General features: G+C 33.0%; 2 protein-coding genes across 2 annotated transcripts; one reads left to right on the top strand and one right to left on the bottom strand.

Moving 5' to 3' along the window:
• Nucleotides 1-5,517: 5,517 nt before the first annotated feature.
• Nucleotides 5,518-8,481, top strand: LOC107911970 (remorin). The gene is made up of 5 exons (XM_016839993.2): nt 5,518-5,876; nt 7,394-7,444; nt 7,564-7,651; nt 7,893-7,974; nt 8,120-8,481. Exons 1-5 carry the CDS (start codon nt 5,720-5,722, stop codon nt 8,312-8,314), a joined length of 573 nt encoding a protein of 190 aa, XP_016695482.1. The 5' UTR covers nt 5,518-5,719; the 3' UTR covers nt 8,315-8,481.
• A 700-nt stretch (nt 8,482-9,181) lies between these two features.
• LOC107911969 (DEAD-box ATP-dependent RNA helicase 8) lies at nt 9,182-15,031 on the bottom strand. The gene is made up of 10 exons (XM_016839992.2): nt 14,256-15,031; nt 13,766-13,826; nt 12,456-12,690; nt 11,680-11,918; nt 10,746-10,997; nt 10,485-10,665; nt 10,029-10,117; nt 9,867-9,940; nt 9,650-9,772; nt 9,182-9,527 (listed from the first exon to the last, which is right to left on the bottom strand). Exons 1-9 carry the CDS (start codon nt 14,528-14,530, stop codon nt 9,694-9,696), a joined length of 1,485 nt encoding a protein of 494 aa, XP_016695481.1. The 5' UTR covers nt 14,531-15,031; the 3' UTR covers nt 9,182-9,527; nt 9,650-9,693.
• Nucleotides 15,032-17,512: the final 2,481 nt, after the last annotated feature.

Raw genomic sequence — 17,512 nt, 5'->3', positions numbered from 1 at the left:
TAGTCAAAATGAGTGCTAAAACAAATTTACAGAGTTTGACATCATGAGGGAAAATACAAATACACCCCAAAAAGTGCTAGTTATAAGTCATATGCGATACTTTTTAGTGGTGAAAAACTTTTTCCCTAATGAAGACGATAATAATTTGTCATACTTTTTTATTATAATGGAATCTAAAAATTTCCGCAAACAAGGGGCATAGGCTCAATTACCACTAGCCGCGTTGAATAAGGATTTCACACTTGGCGGCTTTGCACTTTAATCTCAAAAAGAAAAAGAAGTCTTTGTGGCTGCTTCCCATTCTATCATAAAGTTATTTCCAATTTCCAATTTCCAATTTCCATTTACCAGTTGTAAACCAAACCAAACATGCCATTTCATACTATTTTGATATCACTATAAGACCCATGCCCTACAGTGGAAGAGTTACTTGCGAATAACGAGTGAAATGAATGAAAATCTACAGGCCAACGTGACTGAAAAGGAAATCAAGCTTTCACTTAGGGCCATCGGATGGAATGGGTTTGTCTAAGGGTGTTCAAAAAATTAACTCAATCGAAATATTTTGATTAATTCGATTAATCCTGAATTAATCGAAATTTATATATTTTGATCTTTTAGTTAAAATAAATATAAAACATATTAAAAAAATACATTGAGATTAATAGAAATATATATTTTTAGTCTATATCTTTATAATTTTTAAAAGATTAAATTAATATTTTATAATTTTAGAGGGGCAAAGTGAAATTTTATCTTTACTAATTTAAATTTTTTTTAAAAATTAGAGGGCCTAAATAGTAACTTTTCATTTTAGGTGGGGTGGGGCCCATGCCAGCCCTCCTAGATTCGCCTCTGGAACTAAGTTCGGCCACCAACCGATTAATCAAATTAGGTCGATTCGATCGATTAATTCGGTTTTAACCGAAGTTTGAACACCCCTAAATTTATCAATATATTTTTTAAATGATATTGAGATGTTATCAAAGTTGAGGTTTGTATTTTGATTCGAGATTTCTTCATTCATAACACCGTGCCACAAGGTGTTAATGCTACCAATCTCGTTTTTGTTCCGAAAGTTACAAACCTAGAATATGTTAGTGATTTCCGACCTATACGATTGGAGGAGCTGATCAAGAAGATAAACTTATTTGGCACCATTCTTCTCATGGTATATACAATGTTGGAAATCCTCCACCAATTGGCTCTAGTTCGAGCCATCACTTTCAGGGATTCGATTGGAGGACTATTTGGAATCTCAAGATCCACAAAAGATAAAAACATTGATTTGGTGGACTCGTCACAATGCCTTAGTCTCCAATGAAAACTTAGTTCGAAGACACCACACAAAATCCATAAGTTGTATGAGATGCAGAGCGGGCTGTGAATCTTTAGAACATATCTTATTTTTCTGCCCTTTCACCCAAGCTGTTTGGAGAGCTTCATCCTTTCACTATACTCCGGCCTTAATGGGGTTGGGTTCCTTTGTCGACGGGTGGATGAAGATCAATCAAGAGCTGACTAATTTTGGTGCTTTTTTGGGTACCAGCATATATCATTGCCTGGTTATGCTGGAATATTTGGAAGGCTCGGAATAATTGAGATTTTCGAGGTGTATCTGTTAAACAAATTCAGTTATGGAATGAACCCATGGACAGCTTTCTTGAGTTTTCGGAGGCTGCTAATTCCTTTAACCGGGCTGATACTAGGACTAGGAACCAAGATGTTGTTTGGTCTCCTCCTCCTCCTCTTAACACTACTAAGATCAATTGTGATGCCTCCTTTATGGGTGTTTCCAATGTGGCTATTGCGAGGAGTAGCAACGGTGATGTTATCAACGGAATCAAAGCACAAACGAGGTCGTTAAATGTGTTTGTGACTGAAACCTTGGCAATAAGGTTAGGTTTCTTGTTGATATATCGCAACAGATGGCAAAATGTCATTATCGAATCTGACAGCTTCAAAACCATTAAAATGATCCACGAAAAGATGAGAATATTGTGGGAGGTCTCGACTATCATTGGGGACATTGTTTCCCATACGTCTAACATTGGTTCTATTTGTTTCCAACATGTTCTTTGCACCGGGAACAAAGTTGCTGATTGGATAGTAAAGATAAGTATCGGTGGCTGTTGTCTCCCTTCATGACAATATTGTATCCCGAATGAACTCATGAAATTTCGTAATTCGTATAGCTTCATTAATAAAAAAATTTATTGAAAAAATCTCACAAGACGGCTTTGCGTAAGGATTGCATCGTTGTATGGCTACGAGACATGGCCAAGCCTATCACAAAGTTTCACTACGAATATAGTAATTTATTATTGGTACTAAACTTTTTTTTATTATAGAATTGGTAGCCAAACGTTATACTTGTTGAAAGAAATTTTGACCATATAAACTTTAAAATATTTAATTTCACTTTTCATTTTCGTGTTTTTACATATTTTTTTTTCCTTTTTTTCTACCTCTATTCGTCTCTCCTTTCTTTCTTCTTCTCCATTAATTGTAGAAGAGAATTCTCAATCACTGGTTTACAATTAGGTAATTTGACTGACGTTCTTAGTCTTGACCACTTGAGATACTCTACCACCATAGGTAAAGCAAACAACTACGAATACAGATTCCATCTTTAGTTTACAATTATCTTGTACTGGAATCAGTTGTGGCTACCATCAGCACTTCAACTTTCAACAATTATACAATTATGAAATAGAATTTTAATATTTCTCGACTAAGAAAGAGCATATAACATGTGAATTCCATTTTGCTGCCTCAAACAAAGTAAGATTCTTCTAATGCTTCATGCATAAACATTCTGGGAAAAAGAAAGTAAATAAATGGAAATGAAGAGAAAGAGACCCACATCAGTGTGAAACAAAGTGAAGTATGTTTAGCGAAATAACAAAATACAGAATCCAAAAACAAAAGAATATAGACATAACAACTGCCAAATAACAAGAGATTATTAGGAGAATCCACACTAGCTACTTTTTAACTTCCTAGAAGCTGTATTGCTAGCAATATTTGGAAATCAAAGGAGCCATTTCTGGATATTAGGGTGCATAAGGCAGAAGCTTGATGAATGAAAAACGATTACTGCAACTTAAAAACTTCTCCCCAACATAAAAAAATGAAGTCAATATTAATTCCTATCAACCAAATAACCATAGAATCTTCATCTGGAGTTGATGAGAAAGAAGAAAAGAGAGGGGACAAGGAAAAGGAAACAATTAGGAAAAAAATCTTGAGAGAGTAAAAAAATGAGTTAATTGTAGTAAACATCCACAAATCATGACCCTCATTTTAAATTAATCCTTAAACTTCTCCAAACTATTAAGGTTATATCAATTACGTCTTTATGTTACTAAAACAATTATTTAGTTGTTAAATAACACATTAAATCTTATATTGCATAATTTAAAATGAAAATTTAAATAAAAATGAATATTTTAAAATCGGATTTCAAAGCTTTTACATAAATTTTATTCTCTTCCTCCTCATCCTCAGTTTTACTTTATTAAATCTATAAACTCAAAATAAATCCACAAATAGTAAGAATTGAACCTAAAATATCGAAACCACTATAGCTTTAATTTTGCTATTTTAACCAAACAAAACCTCACTTGATTTAATTGAAAATATTTTTTATAAAATATATTCTGGTATAATTTTTTTTCATTCATATTATGACAGTATTAGACTTGATCATGAGCTGAGCTGTTCGGCCCGCTCGAAAAATGGGAGGATTTGGGCAAAAAATATAGGTCTAAAAAATAGGCTTGGGAAAAAAATAAGGCTCGTTTTCTAAATGGACCGAGCCTCAGGTAAGCTTTTTTTTTTGCCCGGGCCTGGCCAATCCAAATTTGCAAAAAAATAAATCTGTTGTTTTGCTATTATTTCGCTATTTGTTACTGTTTTATTGTTATTGTTTGGATATTGTATAATGCGTGTTTTATTGTTAATTTTGCTATTATTTTAGAGGTATTTACATGCTAAGTTACATATATCTTAGTGTTATTTAAATAGAAATATTTTTTATTTATTTTCAATTTGTTGGGAAATATTTATTTTAATGTTTTTAGTGTATCTAATGTATTATATTTTTTCAATTTGTTTTTATATAAAAATAATATTATAAAAAATTGTAATACAAACGGGCCGAGCCAAGCTTAGCAAAATTTTAGGCCCATTTATTCGGGCCAGGCCTGAGCTTAGAAAACGGGCTTAAAATTCTATTGAACCCGATCCAGTCCATGATCGCCTCTAGACTAGAGCTGTCCATGGGTCAGGTCGAGTCCAACCAAAAGTTTAGACCCGTTTGTTAAGCCCGGCTCGAAAAATGACATAAAATTTTGCCTAAGCCTGATCCGGATAAAAATGCTAAAGACTGGCCCACCCGTATTAATTTTTTTATATAATTTTTTAAAAATATATATAATACATCAAAAATACTAAAAACATTAAAATAAATATCTCGCAACAAATTTAAAATAAATTAAAAAATATATATAACACTAAGATAGGTGCAGCTTAATAAGCAAATGCTCCTAAAATAGTAACAAAATCAACAATAAAACAAGAGTTATATAATATTCAAACAATAACAACAAAATAGTAGCAACATAATAGTAAAACAGTAACAAAATAGTGAAAAAAATAAAAAAAAATAGCACCAAAACAATAAAAACAGCAACAAAAACAACAAGTTTTTTTTTACATATTCGGGCCAGGCTCAAGTTAAAAAAGTCTTACCCAAGGCTGGCCCGTTTCCTAAATAGATTTTATATTTATGCCCAAGCCCATTTTTCAAGCGTATATTTTTTCTAAATCCTCTCACTTTTCGAACAGATCCAGTCCGACCCATAGACAGGTAATCTAGACGGTATTATATTCCAATATTTTAGTATGAATTTACGGGCAGGCAGTCTAATGGGCTCTGATTAAGAAGAGATGTGAAACATGGTTTGTAATAGTAGGAAATTTGAGAATTTAGAAAAGCCTGTTAGGAAGAAGGTGCCTTACATATAACAAGCCCATTGGATCACAATCCGGATATATACATTAGGCTGACGGACCAGGCCCATCCTTGTATTAAATTGAAGCATCCCCCCCCCCATTATGTTGATTAAAAAGCTTGCAATGTCTAAAGTCCATGCCTTTAATTAAAAGTTTAGTAGTTTATAATCAAAAGGCAATTCGGCCACTCCAATCACCAACAGCGGTGTACCAAATCATTCACACAAATAACTGAAATGAAATCCCTATTTGTATGCTCAGCTTACTTGGCCACCAGCCTAGACCTACGCTCTTCTTATTTGTCATTTCCCATTTCCTTTGCTTTTTCCCCAGTTTTACTTTCACATCAATTAGTCAAAGCAATGATCATGTGTTTTAACTACTCTACGTCGTCGTTTCCTACTAGCCGATATACGTCGCACACATTTTAACCGTTTTACCTGTCGGCATGAAAGATTCCACATCATACTCTCAACCGTCTAGTTTAAACGATGGGAACCGTTGGATCAAACGATAATAAAATAATATCCAAAATCAACAGTGTTTACGCGTGAACGTAGCGTAGGATATCAAAATCCAGAGTGGATTTATTATGAGTGTCTGGCTATATAATTTGATTTCAGCAAAACCTTGAGTATCACTTCATTCCTAACGAAATTATCGAGTATTTTTTTCACAAACCCATAAAATTGTCTAAGTTATGGCGGAGGAAGTGAAGAAGCAGGCTGAAGCTGAAACGACGGCGGCTCCACCGCCGGCAGTGGAGGTTCCAAAAGCTGAATCTGAGGAAAAAACTGTATCTCCACCGCCAGCAGAGGAGAAACCTGAAGAGTCCAAAGCTCTTGTTGTAGTTGAGAGTAAGCTTGGCTGTTACCTCATTTCGCGCTTGTTTTACATATATAGTCTCAACTTTCAACATGAAAATCATGAAAATTTATATGCTTTCTTTTAAGCATTTACTGGAAATTAACACTAGTCTGAGAATTTTCTTTTTTTTTTCGATTAATCATTTTGTTCAGATTTTTTTCCTCATTCCAGATGGATTTATCTCTCTTTTTTGTTCTTCGGTGAAGTAATTTTTCATTTATGGTTTGCTGAAATTCTCTTTCAAATTTGTATAAGAAAATATTGATAGTTTCATATAATCAAAACTTCGATTTCGAGTTTCCATCCTTTTTTTTCAGTTAAAATTCATATAAAGCTGGTTTCTAGAATCTCTTAAATCAACTGATCTAAGGAAAACAGAGCTCAAGACAATTAGTATAAAACTTTACCTTTAATTGCTGTTTTAGTGCTATGTTCTTTTAGAATACGATCAAATTTAACACAAAAGTGGGAAAATAAATAAAACGAACAGTTAAATTTCCTTTTCCAGATTTCTCTGTGCGAGTTTTCTCTGTCTTTCTTTTGTTTACCCTTTATTGAATGAACACTGAATAGTTACTTGATCGCTTTGTTGGACTGAGTAGAGTTTCAACTCCGAACCCTATTGAGAAAGACTAAACTTTTTGAATGAAACAATTGAACTCTCTTTAAAAATGACCATTTGTATATGCTGATGTATTTTAATTTCTTTTTCGTATCTGAAAATATATGTTAAACACGAAAACTTGCAGGAAAATAAAGAGTTAAAGTAAACTGTACTGGTTTTCCATGGGACCTTTTTCCTTTTTTTTTCCTTTCTGAGCCATACCATTCCTTTACTTTTCTCTGTTTATCAAATTTGAAACATATCTTTACTCTGATGTGATGATACGTTTTATATTGTGAAGAATATTATCCGATTTAACACTGAAGATTCTACAAGAATATGGTTAGGTTGGCAAGTTGCTATTGGTGATTTCTTTTTTTCGAAGGTGCTATTGTCGATTACCTTAACACTATTTGTAGATATTGCCCATCAATTATTGTCGTGGGCATCTAATAATATGATTATGGACCCCTTTTTTTTTCATTATTTTTAGGTGAAAGATTAAAGTTGCTTTGACAACAGGACTTGTACTGTTGCTATATCTTGTCTTATTAACTAGCTTTTAAGATTGAAAAAGAAGCTTCAATTTAGGGTATATCTTTTTTTATGAAGAATTAGTGTCATATTCTTCTGTATTGATAGAAATTCCAGGTAATCCTCAATTCGGTGCTAGTTTTTGTGCAACTCTTACTACACCTGAATCTTATCAATGTACTTAAAGAACCGATTTGCGTAATTTTATTTGTTTATGTAGTAAGTTAGATTGATCCAGACATACTATGAATTGAAGTGATTAGTCTTTTGTAATAACTTTAATATTTTACATGGGCTAATGACGTTTGTCATCATTAGTCATTGCTCAAAATTATTCTGGTGGTTTTAACATTATTTTCATTTTGACAGAGGCTCCAGAGCCTGAACCAAAGAAAATCTCAGGAGGATCACATGATAGAGGTAAGTATGAAGTGATACTATCGCTTTATTATCATTAGATACTACTTGGTGATTATATTGAATGTATTTAAGATCTATGAAAGGAGGAGGTTTAAGATCTATTGCTTCTGTTTTTTTAGATATTGCCCTTGCAGAGGTTGAAAAGGCAAAAAGGTTGTCATTCATCAAGGCATGGGAAGAAAGTGAAAAGACCAAAGCAGAGAATAAGTAAGGCCAAAAACCCCTTTCCATCTTTTCACAGAAGACTGAAGCTTACGAAATAGTTGTGTTCTCCACTAATTGTAGCTATATACAAAATTTTCTTTATAGTTTACAATTTCCATGATCTTCTATGAAGAGATTTATTGCTAAGTATTCTATCACTATGAAAGTTATCTTTATGGTTCTCATGACCATCTGTGAGGAGTTTAACTGTTAAATAATCTATTGACTTAAAATCGATGAGCAGGTCCCAGAAAAAGCTCTCTGCTATTGTAGCATGGGAGAACAGCAAGAAAGCATCTCTGGAAGCAAAACTGAAAAAAATTGAGGTAACTGGCTCTCTATTGCCTTTTGTGTGTGTGTGTGTGTGTGTGTGTGTGCATCCATGCTTTGCTTTTTATGATTTAAATCAATTTTACTTAGGGGGTCTGTTATCAATTGGTTTTAATTCTAACGAGGTGCAAATATTGGTAGGAACAATTGGAAAAGAAGAAAGCAGAATATGCAGAGAAAATGAAAAACAAGGTAGCTTTGCTTCACAAGGAAGCAGAAGAAAAGAGGGCAATGGTTGAAGCCAAACGAGGAGAAGAGGTTCTCAAGGCGGAGGAAATGGCTGCAAAATACCGTGCAACCGGACAAACTCCAAAAAAGGTCCTCGGGTGTTTCTGAAGTTCAAAAGTTTGGGGTCTGAGGTTGAAGCAAATGTGAATTTTGACTGTTGTTTGAAGCTTCGCGTTTTTCATCTGTATATTTCTTGTCGGTTTCTATGTTTGTTTTGTGTGTAAACAGTGTGTAACATCACAAATATTTAATCTACCATCGTATTCGTTGATTGATATAGATTTCTTTTTAGTTCTTTTAGACACAAGTTGGGAGGTTTTTCATCTGGACTTGTTGAATTGATTAAAGCATATATACCTTTCACTTTGCTTTAAGGATTGACTTTTGAGATTTGTATCCTTCTGATGGGTGCAGCATAGACACGGTAGACATTCTTTAAGATGTATCGTTTATCTGTTATGGAGAAGAAAGAAAGGCTGATTCCATTCATGTCTGTGCTTGGATTCTCTTAAGGAAACAAATACAGATTGTTGGGTTTTGGCGGTGGGGAGGAGCTTTCATTTCATCAACATGCAAAATTAAATGACGTCTTGAATGCTTCGTTCTCTGTTTCCCTCTCAGCTTATTTGGAAATGCATTTTCTTGAAGAAGAAACGTGGAATAAAAGATAAGTGCTGTAATTCGGTAGATCACGTTCTTAATATTATTCAACTAGGGCTAAACATTGAAGCATACAATTAATTTCCAATCCAACCAAGACCAGGGTTTGGATGTGCCATTTGCAAGCTTCCCGGCGTTACATTGATGACACCTGAATTTTACAACCAAAATCCAGCCAAACTTTGATCAGAAATGGCAGGGACGGATCTCAAAGTCTGAACATTGGTTCTTCTGCACACTCCAAATGAATTACAAGAGTAGCAACTACCAATGTCTTAGACAAATTTAAAATGGATGGCAAGCATACACAAGTCATTTCTTTTTAAATGTCAGATGCCTTTATTTATTCATATGACAAAAGATGAGCCAGCATAATCAAAAAATAAATTTCTTGCACAAAGCTACAACCCTTGAAACAGTTCCACCATGATCCGACTAGCATAAGAGTAGGAAGTACCAAACCACATGTTAACAAAATCAAAAGCACAACTTTCTACATTCTCTCCTACTATCCTGTCAACGTTTCAGGACTACTGAATTTTGAGAAATTGCTAGTAGCATTGAGGGCTTACACATGCATACAGCACCATCACCACCTAACTTTTTTGAACGCACACCCATTTGCCAAGGCAAACACCTTGATAGATCAGCTCCACTGACCCTAATAAACATGCAAACCATTGTACATCATCAATATTTGTAGCATGTAAATCGCGACTACAAACAACAAAGAAATTACTCCATGCATGTAATCTAAGACTGGAGATGAGGATGGTTGCTCACCGTTGTTGACCACCATAGGCAAAGCAGAAAATATCCTGCATAAATCATCGGCAGTAAATTGCCTGATCGATGTGTGGAGGAATTTGCTTAATTTCAGTCCCAAGTTCTTGTTCAATCCTATACCTGTTACAAAAGGCCAGGCAAATTCTCAATGAATCAGGAGAACCTCAATGCATATATTACTATAGCTTCAGAAATGTTAACCGTCATGATTTACAAGTTAAAGCGGTCCTCGTAAGTGATCAAATTCACAGCCAATCCAAGATGACCAAACCTTCCTGATCGACCAACCTGCTCATTAAAAGAAATTCCATGAGGATTACAAAATAAATGGTACAAATGCTGCAATTTGCAAGAGACAATATCTTAACCAACATACTCTATGAAGGTATGTTTCTGAGTTCTTGGGGAAGTCGAAGTTAATAACAACATTCACAGCTTGGATATCTATACCCCTTGTAAAAAGATCTGCAGAATGTATAAATGCATCATTAGGAGATTATTCTTTAAATGTTGACTATCATAGAATGCTTATGAAGAATAAAACCTTTTTCTGCACATGCATCACAATTCAATTCTAACGAAACTAACATGTGAATTGTGAAGTACATTGCTTGAAATAAATAATTAAAGACAGCAGCGTTGAGTTCAAATAAGTAGTTATTTTCTAGCAAAACAAAAGAAAAAGCAATAGAAGGTGAAAAGAAAACTACAGCCTAATACAGAAGACACAGTAAAAGAAAGTACTTTGAACTATTAGCTATACAACACTGATTTACTTGTAAAGAATCAAACTGCAGATGAAGATTAGCTCATCTCCCATGGCGTAACATACCAGTACAAACAAGGTTCCTGCATGCACCGTTGCGGAAATCATGAAATACTCTGTTACGATGGTCTTGAAGCATTTTTGCGTGAATATAAAAGCAAGAATAGCCAAGTTCCGTAATTTTCTTGGCCAACAGCTCCACCCGATTGACCGAGTTGCAGAAAATGATTGATTGGTTTATTTGCAGCTGGAGATAAATAAATACCATCACTCATCCAAACAAAGGTAAAGAGAGAAAACTAAATAAAGTTTTTTATAACATCAAACCTTAGAGAAAAGGGTATTCAGGCAATGGACTTTCTGTCTTTCTTCCACAAAAGCATAATATTGTGTAATACCCTTCAGAGTAAGCTCATCCATTAGATTAATAATATAAGGTTTTTTTAGGTATCTGTCTTTGAAGTCCTTAACAGTAACAGGAAATGTGGCTGAAAACATCAAAATTTGACGATTTGCTGGAAGAAAATGTATCAACTGCTCTATAGAAGGTTGAAACTCTGGAGACAGAAGTTTATCTGCCTGAAAGAAACCAAAAAGGAGGACATCATATTGTGCATGTACAATGTTAAAAAAAGTCGAGCATAAACAAGGCAAGGAAAATAATCAAATATTTTCTCCATCCTACAACTGTATTGCTTCCTTTTTACAGAAACTTATAATGCATTATTGACTCACACTTGAGATCTAGCTCCAACCAAGCAATTATATAAAGATAAGAAATTGAAAAAAAAATCAGGGGTAAATGAGGAAAGAAGATCTCAATCTTTACAGACAACAGACATCGGGACTCATGGACCTAATGAAGAGAGTAAGCACAAAGAGAATGCAGCTAGCTACAGCCTCAACTTACGGTAAGTACTTCTAATTATGTTTAAAATCTTTAAGCAAAAAATCCAACAAATGATGCAGCCAAAATAGTTTCAAGAATCTGGACCTTTGAAAGAAACCAGAAAACTGTAAGAACAAAATGAAGAGAATTCATATTGTCTCTGCCAACTCAATTGCGGCAAATATTTCCAAGCTGTAAACATGAGGCGACCAAAACCTATCCTCATCCCACCCAATCAAAAAGGCATAAACCCATAAAAAACCGTTTGCCAAGATTCCCAGATAACTTCATCAAATTCTCTCATGTTAAACTTGAAAGGCAAAAAGAAAATCAAACTGAAAGAAAAATACAGAGAAACTACCAAATTATTACCTCGTCCATAATAAGCATTGAACAATCTTTCAAAATGCAAACACCCTTTTTAGCAAGGTCAAGAATTCTGCCAGGAGTTCCAACCAGCAAATGAACTGGTTGATACAGTCGCATGATATCATCCTTGAGACTGGTACCTCCAGTTGTGACCATGACTTGAATTTGTAAATGCTTCCCGAGCTCCTTGCACACTTGTGATGTCTGAAGAGCCAGTTCTCGTGTTGGAACAAGTATGACAACTGCGCCAAAAAAAATGCATTATGAGTAAAAACAAGTAATTGAACAGATATTGAAAATAAAAAATCCAAGAGTGGCAATGATAACTTTTTTGTGCCAAAAGTAACACAACAGAGAGGGAACTGATACGTATCTCATTTTAAGCCAAAAAAGTTTCAAATGAAGAACTTCATTTGTGCAAGTTTCAGTAAGAAGAATCAAAATCTATGCCTGGACTGACGCAAAACGTTGCACCTATTTGCAAGAAGTCTTGATGCACTCATTTCACAAACTGGTACAGAAGTTTGACCCTCACTCAACTATGTCGATACGTATAAATGCCCATTATTCAGATTTCAGTTAATAGTAAATGCAACAAACAGCACTCATGCATCTTCACCAATATCTGATTGACAAGCAAATCAAGCAACTAGAAGAAGAATGAAGAATAGAAATGGGAGAGCTATGAAGTACCAATTGCCAATTAACTGGACCTATAGCTGATACACAGGTAAACAAAAAAATTGAAAACAAAAGGAAGAAGTAGATGGCGATCTAACCTTGAATAACATTGTTATCTTGGTCAATTTTTTCCAAGGCAGGAATACAAAATGCTGCTGTCTTCCCAGTGCCATTTTTGGCTCTAGCAAGAATATCACTTCCGGTTAAAGCAATAGGAATACTCTCTTCCTGAATAGGAGATGGTCTTTCAAAACCCTTCTCATATATTCCCATAAGAAGTTCACGTTTCAGAAAATAGTCCTCAAATTCATTTCCTTTGGTAGCTGTCACGTCCTGGCAGCAATTCAATGGCAGATCGGTGCATAAAAATGCAATTAAACTTTTTCAAATATCTCAAAGGACAAAGAACTACCCTCATGCCTTGTAATGAGATATATGTCACAAAAATAAAATGATATGCTACCGAGGATGAAATAATACAAACCTAAAATTTCACTAACAGGTCAACATCAAAACCCTAGGTTATCAGCGTCCCAAGTTAAAAACTTTAGAAAGTGCATTTATAGTTTATATCATAAGATAATAGGAATTAAAAAAGAACAATCACTTGCAACACCAGAATAACATAAGACAGCAATTTGTCCTATACCATTCTAAAGAGCTGGGAAGAATTTTTTAGGTTAAATTTCGCAATTCTCCCTATACTATGCAGAAGTTGTGAATTTAGTCCTTTTACTTTAATTTGATCGATTTTAATCCCTATCCTTTTCAAATTGAATTTAATCAAGTTTAGCCCCTGTATTTTTCGACATCTGAAATTTTAGTCCTGACACAAACAGTGACAGTTAATCTATTTGGTTAAATTCAATTACTAGTTCTATACCATGGTACAATTGTAGATTTGGCGATATTCTCCAATTGGATCATTCTAAGTCCCTATATTTTTAGAATTTTGAAATTTCATTTTTGACGCTAATGACCGTCACTAATCCATTAACAGGATTTTTGGTGAGTAATATGTGGAAATAACAAGCTTCCATGACATTACATGTATGATAACATGTTTAATGCATAAAATTTTTGAAATAGCATAACTTAATTTAATGAATATAACAGTTACAGTTTGGTGAGGACTGCAATTTTAAATTTTGAAAAGTACAAGGACTAAAAAATGACCAAATTAAAGTACAGGGATTAAATCCACAACTTTCATAAAGTACAAGGACTAATAACAGAATTTAACCAATTATTTTATTTTATTTTATGAAGGTATGAAATCATGATTATCATGGTAAAACATATAAAATCTTTCAAGCAATTTTTAAAATGACAGTTCTCTTGCGTGCAATCTCCTTAGCAAAGAAATGGTAAATTCAACACCAGAACCAAATATCATTTACAAAAATACCTCTGTTTTGTAGCGTGTATCAGGTGGCGGTACGTTCAGCCTCGCCTTCCAATCTTGCGAACTAAAAGAGGAGGTAAGGAAAGAGGTAAATAAGACTGAAACCATAGGCAATAAAGCAAAACAGAAAATTCAATTTGATAAAATCACCTAAATATTAAGTTTCACTCTATAGCATATACAAGAGAGAACACAACTCATAGATAAAACTTTAACAGTTAAAAAGCAAATTAAAGGGTAACCAAAAAAGCAATAAATAAATTAAAATTGCCCATCCCTCATCAAGTCCTTTCTCAGTACAATCGAGTTCCTCCTAACAAATGGAAATTTCCCGACCAAATCAAACCCTAAAATGACTACTTAAGGTTATTAGAATACTCAAAACCTGTTAAATCGTCTTCTCTAGAGAGATAATGCAACAAAATACAATGGAAAAGAAGATTCTTCGTAAATACAAATAACAACAAAAAAAGGAGAAGAAATGGAAGGGGACCTAGAGTCGACGGCTTCAGATTGTACGGTCTTCTCGACCTCATCGACCACACTGGAGTCATTGCCGCCGGGCAACTGGTCTCGTCTGAGCCACAGCTGTTGCTGATGCTGTTGTTGTTGCTGGTGTTGTTGTTGTTGAAAGTGCTGGTGATTCTGCAACAAATTCCTCTGCACGTAGTGTTGTTGCGAAGGCCTCGACTGAAAGCTAGGGTTCGCGTTCACTCCGCCCCCTCGGCCAACACCGATTCCCGGTGGATACCTCCCTCTACTATTCATATCACAACCCTAAACTCCGAAAAAACAGATTCGAAACCCTAGAAAACCGAAATCCGTACGCAACTACAAAAAAAAAGAAGAAAGAAACAAAGCTAGGGTTTCTTCCAAAGGGGTAACGCCGTAAATAGTGGCAAAACTGAGGGTCGTCCTAACAAAAAGAAAGAAACTAGTCTCTGGTAGCTCAAGGGGAAAAAAAAGAAGGTTAGATCATAAATTTGAGAGAAAACCGAGGGTGCTATTACACAGATCTGGGTTTTTTTTTTCAAAAAAAATGAACGATTTCTGGACAAGAAATCAAATGATTTTTTTTTTTTTGGTTCAATGAGAAGAAATCAAATGATTTGGGTTTTGGGAGCGCAAAGGTTTTTATAAATGGCTTGTTTTTGGTGGCAAAGAAAAAAGAGTTAGATTTTAGAATGAAAACAGAACGGGTTGGTTCATAGTCGTTCCTGAGCCGAGCTAGCGACGAAATTCAATGAAAATAAAATTAGGGCATCCAGATAGATAATTCATTTTTGTCCTTTTTTAAATTTTGATGTATGAGTCCGCTCGGCTTTTATATTTACGTATATTGCCCACAGCAACTAACCCACTTTTTTTTTAAGATATGAAACGGTTTTTTTTAATAAATAAAATTAATTTATGCTGAATAAAATTATTAAATTTTAATCTATATATCTGAAAAAAACTATTATAAGTTAGTATTTTTTAAATTAAATTTTATCAATATTTATTTGAATAAAAATAAAAAATGCGATTAATTCTTTTTATTTATGTTTTAGAAGAGATAAAGACAGTCTAACGAGGCTTGTAAGTATTCCCCCACCAAAGTGGGACACAAAAAGAATTAAATTAAATAGGCTTAACTTGCGATTTAGCTATCAAAAAATATCTCTATTGTTTCACTTTGGTATTTAATTTTTTTTGTCTCAATTTAGTATCTAAAGTAGCAATTTCTTCTATTTACGGTCCATTTTGTATCGGATGTTGAAAAAATTATTAGGCAATTTTGACCAATGAAAAAGTGTTACGTGGCAATTAGATTTATTTAAAATAAAATACTAAATTTAAAATAAAAAAAAATTTAATATTTAATATTATTTTGATCGATCATTGACCGACTGTTGATCGGTGTTGATTGATCGTTAATCAAATTGACTAACGGTGTTGACCGTTTACAAGGCGCTATTAGCACAACCATTTGTCCTTTTTTATTTTTAGTATTATATATTATATTGATTAAAAATATAAAAAAATCATGTATAGTATATATAAAAAAGTTTAAAAATAATTTTTTTATAAAATTATAAAATATATAATTATAAAATTTAGAAAGTGAAAATAATATATAAATATTATAAAATATTATAAAACTTAAAAAACTTAAAAATTTAAATACCTTTTTAGAATTTTAAAATTATATATTTAGAATTTTATAAAAAGATTTATTTTTAATTTTTTACAATTTTATATTTGTTGTAATAATATTATTAATTTAAACTAATTTCTTTTCAATTATCATACTTTAGTGAATTTTATTTTTATAAATTTTTAATTTATACGTTTTTCTCTAGATTTTATATTTTTTTTTGAATTTTTTTATATTTTTTAATGTGTATATACATTTTATAAAATAAATTATTTGTAACCATAAGGTTGGGGGTTTGATCTCACCTAACAGAATGAACCACATTTCATGATTAGCCATTTACCTCTCTGGAGAGCACTCGCGATGAGGGGATTAGTCATTATTACCTGCAATGGACACCCCAATTTCGACCAAAAAAAGAAAATATTTATTTTTTTACGTAAAAACATCATGTGGTGCTTTGTAATTGACTATAAAATTATTGTTTTTAACATCTGTCAGAAAATGGATTAAAAAATATAACAAAAGTATATTTTAAGTACAAAATTGAAATTTTAATTGTACTCTACGTACTAAATTGAAATAAAAAATAAAAAATGAAATGAAAAAATAAATATATTTTAATGGTCAAATCATAAATTAAGCGAATTAATCCATATAGATTATATATAAATAAATAAGAATACTTAGGAGGGAAGGTGCTTGGTGAGTCAGGAGTGAGTGGGCCAGGGCAACGTTGGCGAGCTCAATTCAAAGCATAAAGCAGCATTATCTATTCTTTTGGGAAATTATTAATTCATTATTTATCAAAACCTAAGGGAGTTTCCTGTAATTATAACAATCATGATTGAAGGCCTTTTGCTGGACTGGTATTTGTCATTGTAGGCCCATTGAAAATCATTTTGTTATCCCCTTTTTATATATTCTACAAACTTTTTCTCCTTTATTTTGCTTTGGATATATACATCAACATGTAGAATTTTGAAATAGTCAATTCTCATGTAACCATTACATCAATTATGCCCCTTTTTTTTTATATTTTTGGGTTCTAGATAAGATAATAAAATGGAATTTTAAAATTTTTAAAAGTTGGAGAAAAAAATTTTAAGTCTCTTAAATGTTGGTAAAAGAAATTTGGGCCATCAAAAGTTGATAAAAAAAATTTTGACCTTTAAAAGTTAAAAAAAAATTTTGGGCCCTTAAAAACTGAAAAACAAATATTTTAGACCCCTTTTAACCTTGAGCCCTAAACGGCCGCACCTCCAGACGACCTCGCCCAGGGCCGGGCCTGACATCAACTCCTTCGAATACAACGTTCAATACATGAATAATATTAAAAATATGTAAAAAATTCTAGCATTTATAGTAATAAATAATAAAAATTTAATAAACTTTAATTATTATCAAAAACAACTTAACTTATCAAAGTTTTTTTTATTTGAAAACATTTGATTTCCAAAAAAGATTACATCGAGAAAATCTTTGTTAATTCTATTCTATGTTCGAATTGAATTCAAGGAGATAGAAATTTACATTTATTGTGATTTTGTAAGCCAACATATGTTTATTTAAAGAGAACTTGTTATCTTTTTTATATACGAGAGTGAAAGCAC

Source organism: Gossypium hirsutum, chromosome D11, assembly GCF_007990345.1.
Source record: "Gossypium hirsutum isolate 1008001.06 chromosome D11, Gossypium_hirsutum_v2.1, whole genome shotgun sequence".
Classification (NCBI taxonomy): Eukaryota; Viridiplantae; Streptophyta; class Magnoliopsida; order Malvales; family Malvaceae; genus Gossypium; species Gossypium hirsutum.
Note: the sequence above shows the minus strand (reverse complement) of the source record. Positions and strands in the feature narration are given on the sequence as shown.